The 23,376-nt window shown below is 41.7% G+C and overlaps 2 protein-coding genes across 2 annotated transcripts in view; both read left to right on the forward strand.

Moving 5' to 3' along the window:
- The window catches only part of Rfx8 (regulatory factor X8), a 67,227-nt gene extending 65,565 nt beyond the window's left edge, over positions 1 to 1,662 (forward strand). Inside the window, exon 14 of the mRNA XM_048810535.1 lies at positions 1,317 to 1,662. Coding sequence (XP_048666492.1) covers positions 1,317 to 1,511 — 195 coding nt within the window. The 3' untranslated portion in view covers positions 1,512 to 1,662. The remainder of the gene's footprint in view (positions 1 to 1,316) is intronic.
- A 12,237-nt stretch (positions 1,663 to 13,899) lies between these two features.
- The window catches only part of Creg2 (cellular repressor of E1A stimulated genes 2), a 38,523-nt gene continuing 29,046 nt past the window's right edge, over positions 13,900 to 23,376 (forward strand). Inside the window, 2 exon segments of the mRNA XM_015504962.2 lie at positions 13,900 to 14,477; positions 16,730 to 16,899. Coding sequence (XP_015360448.1) covers positions 14,052 to 14,477; positions 16,730 to 16,899 — 596 coding nt within the window. The 5' untranslated portion in view covers positions 13,900 to 14,051.

Here is a 23,376-nt window from a genome sequence, read left to right on the forward strand (position 1 = left end):
ACGAAGGCCAAATGTTCTTTCTGATAGGAGGATGCTAAGGCATATTGGGGGTGGGGAAGAAGAATAGAAGTGCATTGGATTAAACAAAGGGGAATGGAGGGAAGGGATGGGAGATGGAAATAGGAAAGACAGTAGAATGAATTGGCCATAACTTTTCTATGTTCATATATGCATACACAACCAGTGAAACTCCACATCATGGATCATGTGCAACCACAAGAATGGGATCCCAATTAGAATAAGTTATACTCCATGTATGTACAATGTGTCAAAATACACTCTACTGTTGTGCATATCTAAAAAGATTAAAGCAGAGCAAAAATATTGAGAGAGAGAGAGAGAGAGAGTCCTGCCTAGGAAGAAAAACACCTTTTTCATTATATGGTGATGGTTATTGTTGAATTTGGAGAAAGAACAACATAGTTTCATAAATCTTGCATCTGACATTGTCTTATGCACACCTTTGTCAAAATGCATTAGCTTATAGCTTATGGGGGATTTATTGATGCAATTAGACCAAGAAAATACACTTTTGCTGGTTTTAAAGTATTCTATCCAAGGATTTGCAAGTCTTCAAAGTTCCTGTGGAGCTTAAGGGAAGGATGATGTATTATCCCCGTTTCTCTGATGGGAAGACTTGCTCAGGCAGGTGAAATGAGAGCTGGCAGGTGAGCAAAGTCAGAACCTCTAATTTGTTTGAGAGACCGATCCATCTGAGGGTCGGTTCAACCAATATCAGATGACCATTCTTCACAGGGTTCCCCCTTTCCGTCTTACAGTTGTATTTGACAGATCACGAAGGGGGGGGGGGTCTTTATGGAACTTGAGTTCTTCATGTCAGCTCCAAGGACTAATGAGAAGGCAGGGATTGGTGTCCATCTGGAGGGCAGCCAGAGTGATGGGCACTTTAGCCACATGGGACCCACGGTGAATCTCACAGGCTGCCTTCTGAGGCTCATAACTGATCCACGCTCTCTCGTGTCTGGAAAACAACAGTGTTGGGTTTTGCTCTCAAAGGATCTCAAGGACATTTCTCAAAACTTGTAGCTCCCCTTCCAGTCCCTTTTCCTAAAGGGAGTCCACATGCTTCCCATGCCGCCCCCCTTGCCTCATCTCCATATTGCGAGTTTTCCTGTGAAACTGGCACTAGACCTTGAACATCCCCCTGAGAAATTAGAATCTCCCTTAGAAGGGTATATGCACAAATTTCCTGTTTAGGTCCCTGGTTAAGGACAAGAATGTGGTAGAAGAATTCAAATAGTGGCTCCTACAGCAGGAATGTTTATCTTTTCCTTTTGAACTTTCCTTCCTTACAGCTCATCCAGGTATTGTTGGAAGACAAGGCTACTGAAAGCACTATCAAACTCAGCCTTCCTGTGGGACAAGAGGCCCTCATAACCCTCAAAGACGGACAAAAATTTGTGATTCATATATCAGATGTACCCCAGAGCTCTGATAATATTTATTTCAGAGAAAGCAATGCTAATATGCAAGATGGTTTATTTGAATAGGGCATGAGGAAACAGATTTGCATTCCTACAAATGTATTCTAATGCTTTTTTTAATTGGTAAGAAAGAAAATTTTTATGTATATAATAGTTGTAGCATTTTGCATTTATATGTATTTCAAGGAGTTGATTTTGATCAAACTATAAACTGATTTGGAGAATACTTTTTGCTTCCATTGCTTTTCTTTTGGGGTCTCTCCAAGTATTTCTATTTGGTGACTCAACAGAAGAGAAACCTGAGAAATCTTGTTGGGAGTAAGAAACAGTTAAGTCTCCAGAGAAAGATAAAAGTTTGAAGAGTACAAACTGGTACAAACAATAAAATACCAGTGGTAATATTTTTCTTCCCCTTAATACAGACCCAATTGAAACAGATTTTGTAGAAGATCCCTCAGGCATTGAGGCACAGAATTTAATAGTCCTGTTATGCTCACTCATTAAATGCTTTTGGTTCACCATCCCAGTTCTCTTAAAATGAGACAAAATTGGGGATGCAAAAACGTCTGCAACAAATGCCAATGTCCTTCCTGCTTTGAATCACTTTTCAGTTCTCTTTTTGAAGCAAGATCCTAAAAATGCTGAAATGTAGACTCCTTTCATTATTACACCAGATCCATTTTTATGTAACTGACTATGATATTTAAAAGGAATTTAAGAATTCACACTTAACATGATTTCTGGTAAAAAATGGAAAGCATATAGAATATTTTAATTGATCTCATATTGCATATGAAAAGAACTAAATGACATTTACATTCACATATGAAACGAATTAGATTTCCTACAAAATAAATTCAACTTCCCTAAGTGCTTAGAAATTTTAAGGAAACAAAGGAACAGTATGTCCCCAGATTCACTAAGAACTATTCGTTGTTCATGGTTTAAAAAATAATGTTTTGGAGACCTTTACAATTGCATTTACTAGATTATCTCATTTCTTGAGCAATTGGGAAGGAGTCGTTCTTGGTGGAAGAATAATGTGGAAACACTGATCCTTTTCTTGCTGCTCGTAGATTTGCATGTACTTTGTTTGCTCAGGTGTAAGCAGGACAGTTGATGGTCTGAGTCATGGAATAAAAGCAACAACAGGATTTATAAGTCTGGGAACAGTTGGTTTTGTTTGCATATTTTGGGGTAAACTGATTAGCTAAGAGCTAGCTGATGTCATTCTGGACATTCTGTTCTTGAATGCCCTGATTTATCAAAGAAAGCAATCTGTAGGGTTTCGAGTTAGGATGAAAGATGAAGATTGGTAATAATAGGAGAGGGAGGCTTCTGAAACTGTTTTTTGTTTGATTTTTTTTTTTTTTTTTTTTTTTTTTTTTGCAGTGCTGGGGTTGAACCCAGGGCCTCATACACGCTAGGCAGGTGCTCCACCACCAAGCTCTCTCTGTAGCTTAAACAGTTGTGATTTTTTTATTGTTCTGATTTCTGACTTGATCTTGAATGGCCGTGAACCAAGACAGCCACTCTCTAGGAGATGGGGGATATAGAGGTAAGAGTTAGGTTCGGTTGTACTCAGGTGAGACACGAAGAGGGGGTAAGACCAAACTGCACGAAGCAGAAGAAATGTATTTCTCACAGTCTCCTAGAGAGGCTTGGAATGACATAGTCGGGAGGCCAGTGGAAAGTCTGGAGGTGTGCCTTTATGGAGTCCCTTAAGGTTTCCCAGAGGACCATGAATTGGCTGGTTGAAACCCTGGTGAAAAGGGGAAAGGGGATCATTTACAACTCTGATGCTGACCATTAGGATTTATTGTGGTCAGAAGATGTGGAAAGTGTTGGGTTTGGGGTCAGTGAGATGAGGAACAAGCTGTTTATATGGCAAACACCCATAGCGGGAGGGGAGTTTTAACTAAGCCAAATTTGATGGCCTGTGTCTGGGTTTCAAGCAACTTGTACTAGGCCTAAAATCAGATGCTGTTATGATTTGGGTCTGCAGGGTCCCCCTGAAAGCGCATATGTGGGGCAATGCAGCAGTTTCAGAGTTGAAAAGATTGGATCTTGAGGGCTCTGACCTCATTAGTGAATTGATCCACTTGATGAATTAATCCTTTGGATGGACTTACTGGGAGGTGGTGAAAATGATAGACTCATGGGACATGGATGGAGGAAGTAAGTCACTGGGGACAGGGCCTTGAGGAGTATATCTGTCCCTGGCTCTTTGCTGTCTCACTTGGCTTCCTAGCTGCCGTTAATTGAGCAACGTTCCTCCATCATGCCCTTCCGCCATGTTTCTGCCTTGGAGCTGATTAACCATGGAACGAATCCTCTGAAACCTTGAGATAAAATTAATCTTTTCTCCTCTAAGTTGTTCTTGTCAGGTGTTTTGGTCCCAGTGACAAAAAGCTGACTAACACGTTAGTCAGCCATGTCCTTATGTCATAAACTCTACTGAATTTATGCTCCAGCTGTTGGTCTAAGAGAATGGCCATCAATACAGTGTAGTGTGTTCATTGATTCAATCACCTTTTTTTAACATATATTATGTTTGAAAATGTGTCTTAAAAAATAAAAGGAACTGTCTATGCAATGAGAATTAGGCTGGAATTTCCTGGTGGGAGAAGGGTTAAAATGATACCCAGAAAACTTCCAAGAGAAAGTAAGCCAGGTTTGGAAAGCCACTTGGGCCTCCAAGCACTGGTATGAGGACAGAACTACACCTGTCACATAGATGTGTCTTTGTTTTTAACTCCCTTGCTGAGGCAGGAGGCCAAACAAGGAGAGAGAAAATCCAGCCACATCTGTCTCTCCCACTACTGGCCTCGAGTCTTCCAGATGTTCTCAGCCCGGCAGGAGAAGAAGCTTTTATTGTTAATCCAGTTTAGCATTTTGATTATTACCCTGGTCTGGACATTTTAATTACTGAACAGAGATGATTTCCTCTTATTTGAACACAAATATGAACAATCTTCCTATCCCATGCCTTGAAATTGAATTTTTATCCAAGAGCCAGGAAAAAAAAATTCACAAAGCAGGTTGTAAAACTTGTTTTCTGCTTATCATGGGTAGATTTCAAGGGTGGGTTTGCTATTGCAGCAACACAAGCTAATCCTCAGTGGCCTAAACCCACCTCTATTTACTTATTATTCCTCACCAGTCCACAGTTTGCTTTGGATATTTGCTGGTCTCATCTTGACTTAATGAATCTCAGCCGGACTTGCTCAGCCATCGAGGTCCCCAACACGTTCACTAGGAGCTGGCCAGTCCCAGATGCCTTGGCTGGGGTGACTTGGCCCACATCCCTCCAGCAGGCAAGTCTGAGCACATCCTCACGGCAGAGTGACGTTCCAAGAGAACAGAAGTGGAAAAACACAAATGCATTGTCACTCTTGTGCTTGCATCAAATGTGTCCTTGTGCCTTTGGCTCCAGTCATTGCCAAGCTGAGTCAAGGAGAGGACACCTAATGGATGGACACCGGGTGGCGTTCAACAACCTGAGCTGTTCAGCTCACTGCATCACACATCTTATCAAGTTCAGCTAAATCATTATCTGAATTGTCATGTTTGGCAAACAGGCTCATGGAAATGACCTGCTCAAGGTCAGCAGGTGGAGGCCAGACCACCACAGCCACCACCACGGTATTCCCAGGAGTGACATTATTGCAGCACTGCATTGCATGCAACTGACCTTGACATGAAACAGACACTGGGTCCTCAGATATGCGTACCCGAAATAGTGTTTTCTGAAACAGTAGTTTGAAATAAGAATAATAAGGAGAACAGAAATTTCCCCAGGGCATATCACTGATTGTCAACATGGTACTTACAGAAAGAGGCACATCACCCTTCTGTTCAGAAAAAAAAAAATTAGCTACGCCCACGTAGATCTTGGAACATAAATTTTCACTCATGATGATAAGTTGGAAGCCCACTACCGTTCTGGCAGCAGACAGATTCTCCAGAAACACATTTGGTCTAAAATTTATAGCACTGTGTTCTAAAATTAAGTATCTGTCATGTATTTATTCTTTCACCAGGTACACTTTAAATACTACCGATCATCCGTGAATAAAACAGGTAAATCCCTGCTCATACGGAGCTTATGTTCCCAGTAGGGAAAGACAAACACTGAACTAATCAACAAATAAGAGCCAAATATCTTAGGTGTGAAAATAACACACAATGAGAGGAAAGGGTCATGAGAGTGTGGGTGTTGCTTTTTGTTTGCATGTGTAGTACTGGGGATTGTACTCAGGGCTTCACATATATCAGGCAAACACTCTACCACTGAGCTATGAGACAAAGTCTCACTACATTGTGGAGGCTAGCCTCCAAGTTGCAATCCTCCTGCCTCAGTCTCCCAAGTAGCCAGGATTACAGGTGTGCACCACACCTGGTGGATGTTGCTCTCTAAAGGACCAAGCAGAACCTTTCTCACAAGGTATGATTTGAGGAAAGTAGGAGAAAGAGAATCTGTAAGACTTCTGGAAGGGCAAGAGAATCAGAGAAGTGGGTAGCCCTGACAGGCAGCTCAATGTCCCTCTGGAAATTGATGGCTATGAATTTAAAGTGATGAGGGATTCATAATCATTATTGGTTCCCAGGAAATAAATGTGTGTGTATGTGTGTGTGTGTGTGTGTATGCCTGTGTGTGTGTTTTAAAGTGATCAAGCAACTTGGAGGACACAAAAGAGTCCAGATTATAATCTAAGAGAGAGTGGGCATAGTGGAGGCTGCTTTCTCTAATCAACGCAAATATGAACTTCAATTTTGGTGACTTCGGGTGAAGAGGGCTCAGCCAGAGTGGGGAGTCCACAAGCAAACCCTCTCCATCCTAAATCAGAACAACCAAAAGGCAGCCCGTTCTGGGTAAGGATGAGCCAGAGGTAAACTGTTCCTCCTCCTCTGGAGAAGAAAAGCAAAGTGGCTGAGTAGATTGGAGAAGGGGAACAGCTGTCCTGAGAAATAGTGGCCAAAAGCTTGCCCCAGAGCATATTCTTTAACTTGGAATTTTCAAAAAGATATGCATTCCCTAAAATTCTCCCATTTAATATGTGCAGTCACTAGTTTTTAGGATGTTTAGAGTTGTGACCTAATTTTAGAACCTTCTCATTGCCCCAGAAAGAAACCCAAATGCATTGTCAGTCAGCTCCTCTTCCCCCCTTTTCCCAGCCTCCAGGAACCGCTCCTTCTATTGGCAAACATTCCATTATAAGAATATATCACATTTTAGTTATCCATTCATCCCTTGATGGACATTTAGGTGGCTTCCACATTTGTCTATTATGAATAATGCTTCAACAAACATTTGTGTGGGATCTTTTGTGGGCACATGTTTTCATATTTCTTGGGTGTGTACACAGGGGTAAAATTTCTGGTTCATATGGTAAAATGTTGAACCCTCAGAGGAACTGCCAAACAGTTTTCTAAAGTGGCTGCACCGTTTTGTATTTGTTATGGTTTGGATATGAGATGTCCCATGATTAGATTATGAGAGCTGTAAGCCCATCCGTGGATTAATCCATTTTATGGGCTAGTGATTTGAAGGGATGACTATATTGGGTGATAACATGGGTGAAGTAGAGGATGTGTTTTGGGGGCTTATATTTTGTCCCTGTCCACCCCCACTGTCTGCTTCCTGACTGCTTTGAGCCACAGCTTTCTTTTGCCAATCTCTTCCACCATGATGTTCTGACTTACCTTAGCAGAACATCATGGTGGAATGGAGTCAGCCAACCATGAACTGAACCTCTGAAACCATGAACCACAATAAACTTTTCCTCCTCTAAGTCGTACTTGTCAGGCATCTCAGTCGTAGTGACAAAAAACTGACTATCACAATATTCCCACCACCAGAGTACTGAAGAATCATATTTTTTTCACATTTTGCCAACATTTATTACCTTTTTTATTATAGCCATCCTAATACATGTGAAGGGGTATCTCATTGTGATTTTCATTTGTATTTTTCTAATGAATATGGAAGAGCATCTTTTCCTATGCTTATTGGTCATTTGCATATCTTCTTTGGAGAAATATTTATTCATATCCTTTGCCCAATTAAAAAAAAAAATGTGTTTTTTATTTTCTTGTTATTGAGTTGTAAATAATCTTTGTATATTCTGGATTTAAGTCCCTTATAGATACATGATTTGCAAATGTTATAATAGTGAATACTTTAGTATGTCTCCGTAACAAAAGTCTTTTGTCACACATAATAAAAGAGACAATATTATCTAATATATAACCCATATCAGCAAACAGATAGAAGATACCAAAAAAAAAAAAAAAAACCCCACACAGAAATTTTGGAGCTTAAAAAAAGTAACTACATTGAAAAATTCACTACAAGAGCCAAACAGTGAACTTGATCAAGCAGAAGAAAAAATAAGTAGACTCGAAGACAGATCATTGGAAATTGTCTAATCAGAAGAGCAAAAAGAAAAATTAATGAAAAAGACTAAGGAATTTCTGAGCACCATCAAGGGTGCTAATAAATGCATGACAGAAATGCCAAAAAGAAGAGAGAGAAAGAGAGATAAAGTTTATTTGAAGAAACAGTGGCTGAAAACTGCCCAGATCTGGAGAAGGAAATGAACATCCTGATTCAGGAAGTTCCATGGACCCCAACCACAAAGAACCACATTAACACACATGATAACTGAATCACCAAAAATCAAAGACAATTTTGAAAACAGCTAAAAATTTTTAAAAGTAAAATAAAAAGTGGCTTATATTGTGCAAGAAAGCTCTCCATAAGACTATCAGCAGATTCTCAGAAGAAATTTTACAGGCCAGAAGGGAGTGGATGATATATTCAAAATACTGAAAGAAAAACCTACAGAAAGCCTACCATCTTTGGCAAAACTATCCTTCAAAAATGAAGGAGGGAAAAAAAGACTGTCCCAGGTAAACAAGAGCTAAAGGAATTCTTCATCACTACGCCTACAGAAGATGCAAAAGGGCATCCTTTAGGTTCAAACAAGAGGACATTAGATAACAACAAGAAATCATGTGGAAGTATGAAGCTTACTTGCAAAGGTAAATATACTGATAAATACAGATTACTGCAAGGGTGTTATAGTGTGTAAATCACTTTTAATTCTGATATAGAAGTTAAAAGACAAAATCATAACAAATAACTACAAATTATATTAGTCATATACAAAATAAAAAGATGTAATTTGTGACATTAATAGCATGAAGTTGGGCTGGGAGTAGAGCTTAATAGAAGAGCACTGGCCTAGCATGCTAGAACCCCAGGTTTGATCCCCAGTGTGGCAAAACAAACCAAGCACAATACAGAACTGGGGGGAGGAAGAAAAAGAGTAGGACTTTTTTTTATGTAATTGAAGCTAAGTTGTTACCAGTTTCAAACAGATTATTGTAACTATAAGATGTTTTGTGCAAGTTTCACAATATCCCTAGAGAAGGTTATCTGTAGGTTTCTGTAGATGATGCAGAAAAGAAAATGAGAAAAGAATCACAGTCTGTCACTATAAAAGTGTTAATGTAACACAAAAGCTACAAGGCAGAAAACAGGGAACAAAGTAGCAGTAGTAAGTTCTTTATTTTCATAACAATTTTAAATGTAAATGATTCAAACTCCCCAATTTAAAAAAAAAAAAAAACCACAGTAAATGGACTTAAGAAAAAAAATCCAACTATGCTGTTTATTAAAGACTAAAGTTAGACCTAAGGACATACATAGACTAGAAGTGAAAAGATAGAAAAGATCGTTCATGCAAATGGTAGCCAAAAGAGAACAAAGAAACTGTTTTTATGACACAAAATAGATTTTGGTGTCAAAACGTGTCCCAAGAGGGAGCTGGGGTGTGGCTCAGCAGTAGAGCTCTCGCCTAGCAGATGTGAGGCCCTGGGTTCGATCTTCAGCACCACATAAAAATAAATATACAAAATAAAGGTATTGTGTACAACTAAGAAAGAAATATTTTTTAAAAAAACGTGTCACAAGAAACAAAGAAGGACATTATATAATATTGAAAGAATCAACTCACCAGGAATATAGAAAAATTATAAATATATATGCACTCAACATCAGAGTACCCAAATATAAGGAGTAAGTACTAACAAAACTGAAGGAGGGGCCGAGAATGTACCTCAGTGGTGAAGTGTGTGCTTACCATTTAGGAGGCCTTGGAGTCAGTCCCAGCAATGTCAAAAACAAAACAAAACAAAAACAACAAAAACCAAACCAGAAAAACTTGAATAGAGAAACAAATAATGACACAACAATAATAGGAGACTTCAATGCACCACTTTAAATAATAGATCATCCAGACGGGTCCATAAGATAACAGAGTATTTGGACAACATTATAGACCAATCAAGCATAACAGACATGTGTAGAACATTCCACCCGACAGCAGTAGAACACACCTTCTTCCCAAGCAAACAGAATGTTCTTCAGACTAGATCACATGGTAAGTCGCATGACAAGTTTTAACAACTTAACAAAATATTGAAATTATACCACAGAGGGATGAAACTAGACATCAGTAGCAGAGACAAAAATGAAATAAAATAAAATATACTAAAACTTATGGGATGCAGCAAAAGCAGTATCAAGAGAAATTTATTAGCAGCAAACATCTACATTTAGAAAGATCAAAAAACCTAACTTTACAACTCAAGGAACTAGCAAAAGATGAAAATCCAAAGTATAAAATTGGTAGAAGGAAGGATAATGAAGATTAGAAGAGAATAGACAAAGCACAAAATAGAAAAAAATAGAAGAAAACTCCATGCTACAACTCAATAACAACAACAAACCGTCATTTCAAAATGGGCAAAGAACTCAATGGGTTTTTCTCCAAAGAAGATAAACAACTGACCAACAGATGCATGAAAAGATGCTCATATCACTAATGATCAGGGAAATGCAAATCAAAACACACACACACACACACACACACACACATCCCAGAAAATAACAAGTGCTGGACCCTGTGTTAGTAAGCATGCAAAATGGCATGGTAGCCCTGGAAAACAATGTGGAGGTTGCTCAAAAATAGGATTGCCATAAGGTCCAACAATCCAGCTTCTGGGTATTTATTTATCCAAGAGAATTAAGAACAGGGTATTCTACCCCCCCTAATTTTTTTTATTGGTGCATAATAATTATAGTTTCATTGTGGCATATTTGTACATAACATCATTTGGTCAATTTAATTTCCCAGTACCTCCATTCCTACCTCTGCCCCCTCCCCTTCTCCTACTCTACTGACCTCCTTTCCATTTTCATGAGATCCTCCTCCCTTTCTCCAATTTTCTTTCTAGCTTCCACATATGAGAGAAAACATACGAACCATTTGTTGAAGAGACTGCTCTCCCCTGAGTAGAATGACTAAATCTGACTTACTTTGTTTAACATGATATTCTCCCTTTCCACTTATTTTCGAGAAAATGACATTATTTCATTCTTCTTTATGATCAAATAAAACTCCCATTTGTGTGTGGCAGTGGGGGGTGGGCATTTATTTATTCATTGACAGACACCTAGGCTGGCTCCATAACTTGGCTATTGTGCCATTGTGAATTATAATATAATAAACGTGGGTATGCATGTATCACTGTAGTATGCTGATGAATGATATAGGTGGGTCATATGATGATTCTATTCCTAATTTGCTGAGGAAATTGATTCCATAGTGGCTGTACGAATTCACATTTCCACCAAAGTGTAGGCATTCCTAGCTCTAAACTTTCCTCTTAGAACTGCTTTCAATGTACCCCACAGGTTCTCATAAGTTGTATTTTTATTCTCATTTGATTCTACGAATTTTTAAATTTCTCCTCTGATTTCTTCAAAGGTTAACTTATCATTCCAAAGTGTATTGGAGAACAGAGTCTGGAAGAGATATTCATACTCCCGGGTTCTTTCCATGGGTAAATGTTACAAAAATGCTGAATGAAATAAATCAGTCACAGAAAGACAGATACTGCATTATTACATTTATCTAAGGTATCTAAAGGAGTCAAATTCATAAAAAGAGAGAGTAGAGTATTGGCTCTTAGCAGCCATACAAAAAAGGAATGGAGAATTACTGTTGGGTAGAAATAGTTTCAGTCCTGCAAGATGAAACAATCCTAGGATCTGCTGTATGATGATGTGCACATAGTTGAGAATTCATCTGATGTGTTTCTACCATGGTAAAAATGAATAGGCAAAAGACATTAATAGGTAATTAACAAAAGACATTAAAATGGCCAATAAATATAGAAAAGTGACCTTCTAGAGTGGTCATCAGGTAAATCATATTAAAATAAAAAGAAGACACCATTGCTTATCCACCAGATTTGGGGGGGGGCGTGAATAAAAATTAAAAAAACCTAACAATAATCTACATTGATAAAAATGAGGAAAAACAGGAACTCTCATACTTGGTAGTAGCTGTTGGTATAATCAATTTCTAAATCAGTTTGACTTCATGTAATAACATTAAACACAGTCACACCCATATCTTGACTAACATATAGGTTTAAGGAAATAGGTTTCTAAATCTCTCCTAAACGATACACAATCTCTAGCTTTTCAAAACTCTTCAAACAAGTCTGAACTCTGTATCAGTTTAAGAAATCTCTGGAAAACTATCTCCTAAAAGTTGAGTGACCTGTTAGATATTTGGGATAATGTCTATCATGTATTGAGCATTCACTTGGTTCATGAAATATGGTGGGTTTGGAAGGTGATTATTGTTCACTCTCTTAAATCCCCTTCAAGTTTGGATCTAACTGGGAAAGTATCAGAAGGCTTAATAGAGTTAAATCTAGTAAGGAAATTTTGACCAAATAAGACTCCTGCATAACTCTTAAGATTATTGCCTTAGTCACAGATAGGACATGGCAGTCACATATCTGCATTTTCTTGACAAGACAGTGAAGACAGAGGGGTCAAATGATGTACTACTATCACCCATCGAGGATGTGACAGGGTAGGATAGGTTAAGATGGTTATTGTCCTTAGAAAGAAAATGAGCTTTGGCATTAGATAGAATTGCTGTCAATCTTTCCCACTGCTTACTCGGTTTTCTTTGTCTAATAAGATGGAGATAAAATTCCTACCTTGGGTTCAGTTAACAAAATACTTTCTTGAGTCAGGACCCATGCTTTTCATGACTTACTATACTGCTTTTCTCAAGACTGTGACATCACTCCGAGGCTGGGCATGGAGGATCACTCCTGTAATCCCCACAGTTTGGGATGCTGAGGCAGGAGGATTACAAGTTCAGGGCAAATTAGCGAGGTGCTCAGTGGTAAAGTGCTACTGGGTTCAATCCCTGGTATAAAAAAAAAAAATCCACAGGTAGGACAGGGGAAGAGTGCGAGCCAGAAAGTTAGAAAGTGGGAGCCATGGGAGTAGACGGAATTACTCAGGAAGGGAATGGAGAACAGAAAGGAAAGGCTAGGTACAACAGACTAGATAAGTTAGAAAAGAGACTTATTTTAGCTGAAGGTAATGGAGGAGCATGGACCAGTAGCCACTCTGGTGATGGCCTTCTTGCTAGCAGTATTGAGGTGACCAAGAGCATTTCATGGCAAGAGAAAGGGAGTGTGTGTGTGTGTGTGTGTGTGTGTGTGTGTGTGTTCATGCGCACGCGCGTTTGTGTTCTCTCTCCCTCTTCTTATAAAACCACAAGGATTCAATCATGGACTCTACCCTGAGAACCTTTCAATTCCAATCACTTCTCAAAGGGCCCACTGCCCTAAACACAATTGGATTGTGTCTCCACCCTTATCATACCTCAAAATGGGAATTGAATTTCAACACACGAAGCCTTGGGGGACAAACTCAAACCACATCCGAACTATAAGAATAATACTTTAATACAATTATTTTCCCACTCTACCCATCACCTCTGGACAGTAGCTCCCCTTTCCTTTACTTAAATGTAAACAACTTGCTTCTGCTTTGAGATTAATTGGGGGCAATGCCCGCGAGACAGAGCAAAGTGTAAGATGGTTATTGTCCATAGAAAGAAAATGAGCTTTGGCATTAGGCAGAATCGCTGTCAATCTTTCCCACTGCTTACTCGGCTTTCTTTGTCTAATAAGACGGAGATAAAATTCCTACCTTGGGTTCAGTTAACAAAATACATAGTTGGCTCCGTGTCACACACTGTTCTAAGCCTGTTCAAAATATTAAATAATTTAACCCTCCCATCCATCATGCCTTGGAGATATTGTCTTCATTTTCTAATTAAAGAAATGGTCCACGGAGGAGTTAAGTGACTTGGCAGGATCACACAGCTGTGGAGCAGAGGAGTGTTATCTATCCATCCTGCAGAAGACGTACCCATCCCGGGACCTGGCATGCGATAAAGGCTCTGCACACTGCAGCTGCGGCTGCCGTACACGCAGCATTTGAGTGGAATCTGGTCTTCCAGGAACCTCGGTTTCTCTAAGTGGCGTGGGGCTGTGAGGGCACCCCTGGGGCTAGCCCCGGGACCCCACCCAGGAATCCTGCGGTGGTCAGCAGGGGTTTCAGCTCCTCTTCTCCGCCTCCGGAGGGCGCTGTGGTCCTTGCCGGCCGCGAGCTCGCTGCTAGCGGTCCCCGCGGCAAGGCTCGCTGCCTGCAAGATGTCCGTGCGCCGGGGCGAGCGGTCCGCGCGGCTCGGGACCCGCCTCTCCTGGCTGCTGTGCTGCAGCGCCCTGCTGTCCCCAGCCGCCGGGTACGTGATTGTGAGCTCTGTGTCCTGGGCTGTCACCAACGAGGTGGATGAAGAGCTGGACAGCGCCTCCACCGAGGAAGCGCTGCCCGCGCTGCTGGAGGACTCGAGCAGCATCTGGCAGCAGAGCTTCCCAGCCTCGGCTCACAAGGAGGACGCGCACTTGCGGCCCCGGACAGGTGCTGCCCGCGCCAGGCCACCCCCGGCGCCCCCGGGGATGTTCTCCTACCGGCGGAAGCGGCCCGGCGGCCGGTGCGCCCCCTGACCCGAGACTGCGCGCTGGCACNCCCACGCCAGCGCCTGGGGCTGTCTGGCCACCGTGTCCGCCCACGAGAAGGTAAGCCACCCGGGCTGGGCCCCCTGATGCGGTCGTACGTCTCGCGGTGGCCTGGCGAGTAGGCGGCGCGCCCAGGAGCCAGGGAGATGCCAGAGACCTCTCGCGTACTCAGATCTGGGTTTAACAGACGTGCCCAGTGGGCTGCATTGGACTGTGGACGCCTTGCAAATAACGGAACCAGACTGTGCTTGGGTGGGTTAGACTGGCAAAGTGTGGGAGCGGGTGTGGGGGAGGCACGGAAAACCAGGCTTCGTGCCAGATGGTTGGGGACTAAATCCCTGTCTAGAGGTGGTCAAAGAAAAATAAACGGGCGTCTGACTAGAGAGAGTCGGACAAAAGGAGTCAGAACCTTGGAACAGCGGAGTTGGCAGGAACAGCCCCTGCGGGCTCTTCCCCATCATCTACTGCCATGGAATCGAGTGGGGTTGGGGAGAAAAACAATACCGCTGCTTTCATGGAAATTCATATTTACAAAAATGAAACTTGATCATTTTTTTCTGGAAAGAAGGCTTATGCAGATGTGTAAATGCTGGAATGAGCTGTCATAGGCTATATTTTCTATGGTTCAGTCCAAACATGTTTGATTCACCTGTTAGATAAGCTTGCCCCTGGAGTGCCATGGAATAAGAAATAAGAATGTAACTTCCATAAGTATACAGCGTCAGAAAGGCTTTCGAGCCCTTCAGGTGGATGTCACTGTTTTATTGCAGGGCAGTATTTTGAACTCTATTTACTTCATGCAAAAAATAATTAACATCTTTAGGATGCAATGGGCATCGCCTAGGAATCTTGACCCAGCTCTGGGTCTCTATGGCTTCCATCTGGCCAAGTCACTGGCTTCTCCATTTTGCTTTCCTCATCTATAAAATTAAGACGTTGACTAGGCAGTTTTGAAGGTCCTTTTTGCTTAAAAAGAAAATCTAAATGACATCGATACGACAATGATCTGAACCCCTTTTGTGTCAGATACTGAGCCAGTTGGATATGCCCAGCATACAAATGAGTTTTCATGGTTATAGCTTCACTCTTAAAACACAGCTTAAGAAAATACAAAGTTTAAATATAAAACTAATCTTTGTTTAAAACAAATCTTTTCGAATGAAAATCTAGTGCCAATGTATTAAAGATATTTTGACTTCCAACCAAATATCTATCTTAGCCTTTTCCAATATTGACATTTAACCCAAACTTAATAAATTCAGAAAACATTTGCATGCATGTAAAACATGACGCTGGACAGTTTATGACATGCTGAAGACGCCATCTGTAAATGATGTTATCATACTATTTCGGAGGGGTCCTTAACATTTTATATGTTTAAATGATTAAAATGCTTCCTTCTACAATCTTAAACCCCATTGCAACACTTCAAAGACAAAGACAGTCCTAGAATTCTGAGCCAAGGGACAAAGAGATGTACTTTAAGGAATAAAGTAAGATTGGGATGCCACACCAGTAGGGTTTGGGAAAACCTAAGACTTAAATGTTTTTGTCTATGTCTGAGTCACAGAAACATGATACACTACCCTTCACCCACCCTATGATCACGAACAAAAACTGGTATATCATATTACTGTGACTTCCTTTATGCTAAAATGGTTGCAGCATTTTCCCCATAACTCGCTGAGTTATATAATGAAATGTTACTGATCACAATAAAAAGGCAATCAGTAAATGAGAAAACTGTATAGCCCCGAAAGAAACAATAATAGAATGTTCCTGGTGTTCAAACAGCAAGCAAGATATTAAAGTGAAGAATTAAATTCTATTCCCAAAGTTGCCAAAAATTGGGGGGAGGCATTGAAGGCAGTTAAGAGGAAGTTTGAGGAAAGGCTCACCACCACTCACACCCCCAGAAATTTCACTGCCCCTCCCCCAAAGAGCATTACATTCAATAAAGTGACTCTGTTTGCTATTCATAGGCAGCTTCAAGAATAATTCTTTAACTTTCAAACAGAATGTCACAGCTAAGCATCACTTACAGAGAAATCCTGAAGCCAGCACAAGGTGATGTGGATAGATTGGTACCACCTTGCCTTAATTTACTCCTTGCCAAACTCACTGTGACGTCATGGTCCCCCCTACACGCACAGTTCTTGGTGCTGTATTTCCTAGACAGGCTCACACCTCACATCAATCCACAATTCTGCCATTGAAAAAGACTCTTTTGATTTTTTAAATATTTATATTTTAGTTGTAGTTGGACACAATAACTTTATTTTATTTATTTATTTTTATGTGATGTTTGTTAGATCCCAGGACTGCCGTTTGGGAACTGCCTGCCCATCAGTGATGGTCCCTTCAACAACAGTACTGGAATTCCTTTCTTCTATATGACCGCCAAGGACCCTGTGGTGGCAGATCTGATGAAAAATCCCATGGCCTCGCTGATGCTGCCTGAATCGGAAGGAGAGTTTTGCAGGTAGACAAGGGTACAACTTCACTGGCACATTAGGGGACATTTTTGGCAGAGAGTTGGAGGGTGGTCCACACAGCTGTAATAGAACCTTGAAAAGTAGATCCATGTCTTTACCCTTGGAATCAGCTGAATTAGAAGTCCACCCTGACCAAGCAGTGTGATTTAGAGCAAGTTACTTAATATTTGTGAGCTCAGTTTCCTCATCTGTGAAACGGGAACACAGATGAACCTTGTTTTACATTGGGTCTGCATCTCAATAAATCCATCATAAGTTGAAAATATCATAAGCACTGAATACACCTCACCTACCTAACATCATAACAGCCTTGCCTGCCTTCAGCATTCTTGGAACACTCACATTAGCCTATGGCCAGGCAAAATCATGGAATGCAAAGCTTTTTTTATAATAAAATGTTAATAGCTCATGTAATTTATTGGATACTTGTACTCAAAAGGAAAAAGTGAATGGTTATCCTTTATCAATAGCCCAGGAAAAGGCTAAAATGTAAAATTTAAAGTACAGTTTTTCCTGAATGTGTATCACTTTTAAACCATTATACAGACTTAAAAACAATAAGCTGAACCATCTAACTTGGAGATGTTTGTAATACTTTCTACTCCACAGGGTTACTGCAAGTGTTGGACACGAGTGCACAGCACCTGGTTCAATGGCAGCTGGATAAATGGCCATTCTTGGTATTAGGGAAAAGGGTGGAGTGAGTTGGGAGTCAGTGAAGGAAGAGTCAGTTGTTTGTCTCCCTGGCACGGGCAGCATAAGCTTATTTATTGCTTTTGCAATTCATTTATATCCCATTACCCCTTGAGAGATGTATGCAATACAGATTCAGCATCCTCTAATCCATTTTCTCAAGAACTCTACAAAATAAAAGTCTTCTAAAGACATTTAAGCAAAAATGGGACATACATCCAGGCACCAACATCTGAACTCAAAATGCAACACTCAAAATCCTATCCTGCTGGGAAGATGTCTGCACCAAGCTCACGTGGGGACTGTATGTGAGAGATCCCTCCCTCCCACTCTAAAGATAGTTTGCACTGAGTGGGGGACACCTTTAACCTCCAGAACTTTAGTCATTTCACCTTTAAAATGTAGTGCTGATTTAGAAAATTAAGAGTCTTCATCCCACGTCTGAAATTCTATTATACTTTATGCACAGCATGAAAAACACACTAACCAAACAACTTATTGGTTCTTATGGAAGCTAATCAAAGCCACAACAGTATAAAGTGCAGCCTGCGTGAGACCCTGCCCTCCTAACTCCCACCCTAGTTGTTTACCCTTGGCAATGAGAGACTCCAGTGGCAACACTTCAATTGACCCAGATCCCCTCCGGGTGATGGCAAGAAGCTAGGAAAAGAAATGTCTCCTTTTTCATGGAGTGCTGTCCCTGCTCTTGACCAGTCACACTTGCTGTGACCAGAAGTCTATTTCCAGGATTTCTTTCTAAACTTACAGGCTTTCCTAATTCAGGCGTCCCCAAAGCCGTCTTGCCAGGGCGTGTTGATCCCAGAACCCAGAGCAGGTGTGCCACGGACTATAGATCTGTGAACTTAGCTGCAGCAGTCCTCCAGCTAGGGAAAGGATTTGTCTTCTGGCAGGCCTAGGCAAACATCAGCGGGAGCTGAAATCTGGAGAAGTGACAAATTTTGCTGAGGGGGACAGGTCATAGAGTAACTTCCTGCAGCCTCCTGAAATACCGGGCATGCTTGCCTACACAGTCCAGGATCACGCATGCAGATGTCGTATGTAGAATATGCAAACCTCTGTGCAGCGCACTGGGTAAAAGATGAGGGATCTCATGACCAGACGTGACCACACCATGGCCAAGGGCACACCTGCAACTCTGGTCTAGGAGAAAAAGGATGAAGCACACCAGTGGGTAACTCTGTTTTTAGCAAAACTCTGTTTCTCAGAACTGCTAGCCCCTGGCATTTTTTAAGCTTCTGAAGTATTGAAACATGATGTAAATATTTACAACATTAGTTTTGCCTTAGTAAGCATTATACTTCAAAGCTAATGTTCTCGAGCAATCCCAGGGAAGACAACTTCCCATAAATGGCTTAAGCACAGATGGGAGGTTCACATTCCAAGTTCAACATTGCAGTTTAGGTTTTACCTAAACCCCACAATCTTAGTAATGTTGAACCCAGGGGCGTAAGTCAGAACCAGGCTGCCGGCACTGAAAGACAGACCTAGAAGTCAGTCCCAAATAAATAAGCTAAGCACGGAGCTTCTGGGGCCACCAGAGCATAGTGTGACACCTGGCAGTAGCATCTGTAGCAAAGTGATACCCAGACAAGCTTTTAGGTAGTGTCAAAGGATGCACTAGCAGGAATCCAGCAAGCAGACCCTCCTTCCTGATCCTAAGTTAGTACCAGTAGGACCAGGTTCATGGTCAAGTACTTCACAGCATTTCCTATGTAGTGGGAGAGAATTGAGAAAACATCCATCTTATAATGATGATGTCGAGATAAGGCCACCTGATTCTTTCACCTTTGGAAGGCAGCTGATAGTCAGAAAAATGTAAATTGCCTTTGTTCCATGAAGAGGGATGCTGATGAACTGGAAACTTGGAACATCTCTTTTGTCGTCACAGTTCATGCGTTCTGTGTGCTCGTATTTCTCTGCTGGTTTGTGCACATACTGTGCTGCTCTAGATATCCCCACCCTAAGTGGAAGGCAGTGCTAGAACTAGACCTTTCAGCATGCTTCAGCCCAGGACTCCTGTGGGCCTAGAGGGCCTCGTTGGGGCTGGCTGAGGAACTCTCAGAAGTTGAACCATAAACCAAGCTCGGACAGAGAGGAAGCAGCATGGCCACTGACCTCTGAGGAAGGATAGCAGGACCTTCATAGCCATTTCTTGTGGACCTTGGGCATCTCCAGGAATGAAGTATTTTCAGCTGCAAGCCTGCCTCTCTCTTCATCAGGATTATCTCTGGTTCCTGCAGGGTCTGGTGGCCTCCAATAGGACAAAATCCAGGAGAAGGAGGCTTCCAAAAAATGGGGCTGAGCACAGTTCAGGCCTAAAGATGGGAGGGATGCAGGTTCGCAACTACTGCAAGGGAAGGCTGAACTGGCCCTCTGTACTTTCAGAACTCCATTTGGCAAATAAGACAATTATAGTTGTGATGTGTGTGTTTAATAAGCAGATGGATGGATGGATAGATAGATAGATAGATATACAGATACTTAGTTCATTTTCTGTTGCTATAACAAAACGCCTGAGGCTGGGTGCCTTATAAATAAAAAGGATTTATTTAGATCACAGTTCAGAAGTTCAAGAGCGTAACACTGACATTTACTTGGCTCTGGTGAGGGCCTTCTGGCTACATCAGAACATAGTGGATGATTTCATGGTGGAAGCACATGTGAGAGGGAGAGATCACATGGTGCATGGTGAGACCAAGGAAGAGGGATTCACAAGCTAGGCTTGCTCTTTTTATAACAACTCATTCCCATGAGAACTAACCCAGTCTGCAAATATGTGGTGCCTCCATGACCTAATTACCTTGCAGTAGGCCCCACCCTTTAAAGGTTCCACCATCTCAGCACTGTCACACTGGAAATCAAGCATGGGAACCTTTGCGGGGGAACACACTCAAACCATATGCAAAGTGTGACAGACAGACAGATAGATCCTTTCCCATATTCAACTATTCTCTCTCCTGAGAACATGTACCACAATTTTCCCCAGTTGGTTTCCCAGTTGACAATTACCTTAAATTAATTCTCAAACCAGCAGCCAGGATAATCATTTAAAACCCAAATAAGATCCTGGCATTCCTCTGCTAAAACCCTTTAGGAGGAAAATGAACAGAATCCTCTGCACGACAGAGCCTCTGCATGACCAGGTTATTTGCTGCCTCTCAGAATCTCTATCAGTGTCTGCCCTGTTGCTGATTGACTTAATATTTTATTTATAGCTAGTTTTGCAAATTGGAAGCATAACCTGGAAGCTCGTTGTGGTTAAGACTGACACATGGGCTTTGGCACAGAGCTAAGAAATGTCTTCCACTTGCTGGCCCCTGTATGCCTGTTGACACAGCATGCTGAAACTGGAGTTTGACATGAAACTCTATCTCTGCTTCAGCGGCAGCTCTGAGGGTCACAGCCACAAAGCCCAATTCCCCTCCTCTACCACTGAGTGGTGTGTTGCTGCTCTTCATGTGGCCTCTGCCCTCCAGTGCTGCAACAGACCCCAGGGGCTCACCTCCAGCTTCCTTCTGGGCCTCATGAATCCAAAGGATAAAATTCATGGGACAGCAGGAAGGCCAGAGTGAAAAGAGAAGGATTTATTCAAGTGTGAAGAATAATAGAAACAGGACTCTTGCAGGGACAAGAGGGGACTCCATTGGAGTTGCTCCCTGAATGTGCTAGTCTTGGGGTTTATATAGCACTTGGGCCAGTGCTAATCAGGGTTTGGAAAATGTACTAATACTACTGGTCGGCCCCACTACTGTTTTCTTGCTGCTCGTGGGGAAGTAGGAGGTTGAGGTTTGCAGGTTGAGGGTTCAGGGCTATAGCACTGTGTGGGGCAGGTGGCTGCACTGATTGGGCAGTGCCACCATAGGTGACATATCAGAGTTCCCTGGCTTGCCTCATCCCTACTTGCCCCACCTCAGGCCCAGGCTGGCATGGCAGGCTCTGTGCACTCCAGTCTACCTTGGCCACCGCCCTGTAGCTTTGAGACAAGGGCTTGGCTGCAATTCTACTCAAAAAAAAAAAAAAAAAAATTTTTTTTCTTTCCGGTCCAGTAACTGGCCTGCCTAGTAAAGATAAAATTATGTCCAAATTGAAATGAGTGAAGGAGACTGAGTTTGCGGCGCTCCATGAATCTCAGGAAATGTATTGAGGCAAAAAATGTACACCACATGGAATTCCCTCTACTGCAGCTAGGAGAAGTTAGCATCTTGAGAATCAGGAGAAGGACGAATGCCTCTTTTCATGTGACAGATTTATAGGGACCTGAAAGTTTTTAAATGAAGCTATAAAATGCAACCTGGTACACGCCACCCCGTATAGTTAAGGATTTTTTTTTTTTTTTTTTTGCAAAACTTTTCATCACCCTGATCCAGTGGTCCCTGGACTCTCCCTAAAATGTTCCAGTAAAGTCACTAGATTCAGTTGGGTGACATTATCTTGATTCCAGGGCATAATGAATTGGGAGCTGTTACCCTGCCCTCTGCAAGTGACTTTCAGTAATGGAAATGTACTAGCCTGGTGATTTCTATGAAACCAAGTAGCAAAGAAGCGTTGCTGGGGTAGAAGGAAATAGACTACCTACTCAGCACTTCAGTTGGTGTATAGGAAGCGGGGAGAGGAGGAGATCTGAAAGCCCTCTGGCTCCATGGCTGATTGGATCGAGACTGTTAATGACAGATACATGAGAATAACTATGTCGGTGACTATGCACACAGCAAACTCTATCTACCAAGTTCCTCATCTGTAGACTCAACCAGCTAGAGAACAAAAATATTCAGGGAAAACATTGTCTCCAGACTGAACACGTACCAACTTTTCTTGTTGTTATCCCCTAAACAAGATAGTACAACAATTATTTACACAGCATTTACATTGTATTTGGTATTATAAGTAATCTAAAATGAATTAAAGTATGTGGGGGTGGGCATGTAGGTTATATGTAATTACTATACCATTTTGTAGAAGAGACTTGAGCATCCGCAGATTTGGGTATCTGAGGGGCATCTTAGAACCGCTCCCCCCCCCAATGGATACTGAGGGGCAGCTGTATGTATATTCTACATAGATTGCTTCATAGAATACTATCAAGTACAATCTCCCACAAATTGAGAATAGAAAAGTGACTTTCAATAGCTTAGAGGGCAAGAATGAGAGGGACATGTCTGTGGCCTGCAAAATCTTGTCCCTCCCCAACACAAAGACAAGACCCTCTTACAGGATGAGGGTTTGCAGCCTGAAGGAGCCGCAGGGTGATTATGACGTTGCTTGAGGATTATGAGGCCATTAAGTGGGTCTTATCTGCATTTCCTGTGTTTCCACTAAAGACCTGCTAAGAACTATAATTTAGCCCCCAGGAAGGCTCATGTTCTTTGCAAAATGAAGTCAAAATTAGAGTCTGACAGAAAGATAAGTATTGTATGTTTCACTTATATACAGAAGCTACAGAAGCAGAACTCATTGAAGCAGAGAGTAGTACACTGGTTCCCAGGGACTGGAGGAGAGAGGACAGGACAGGGGAGACGGTGGTCAACGGGTCTAAACTTTCAGTTACAAGATGAACAAGTCTTGGGGATCTAATGTTGCAGCATGGTTCGTAATGAACATTTTCACAGTGCATGCATGCATCAAATCAAACATGGTACACCTTGAATACATTCGCTCTTTATCTGACAATTAAACACTTTAAAATTTAAAAATATGACAAGATGGAAAACATAGTGAGGGAGGTGGCTTTTCCACTTGGCAGACGTCACACC

The sequence above is a fragment of the Marmota marmota genome, unplaced genomic scaffold (genome assembly GCF_001458135.2).
Source record: "Marmota marmota marmota unplaced genomic scaffold, marMar, whole genome shotgun sequence".
Taxonomy (NCBI): Eukaryota; Metazoa; Chordata; class Mammalia; order Rodentia; family Sciuridae; genus Marmota; species Marmota marmota.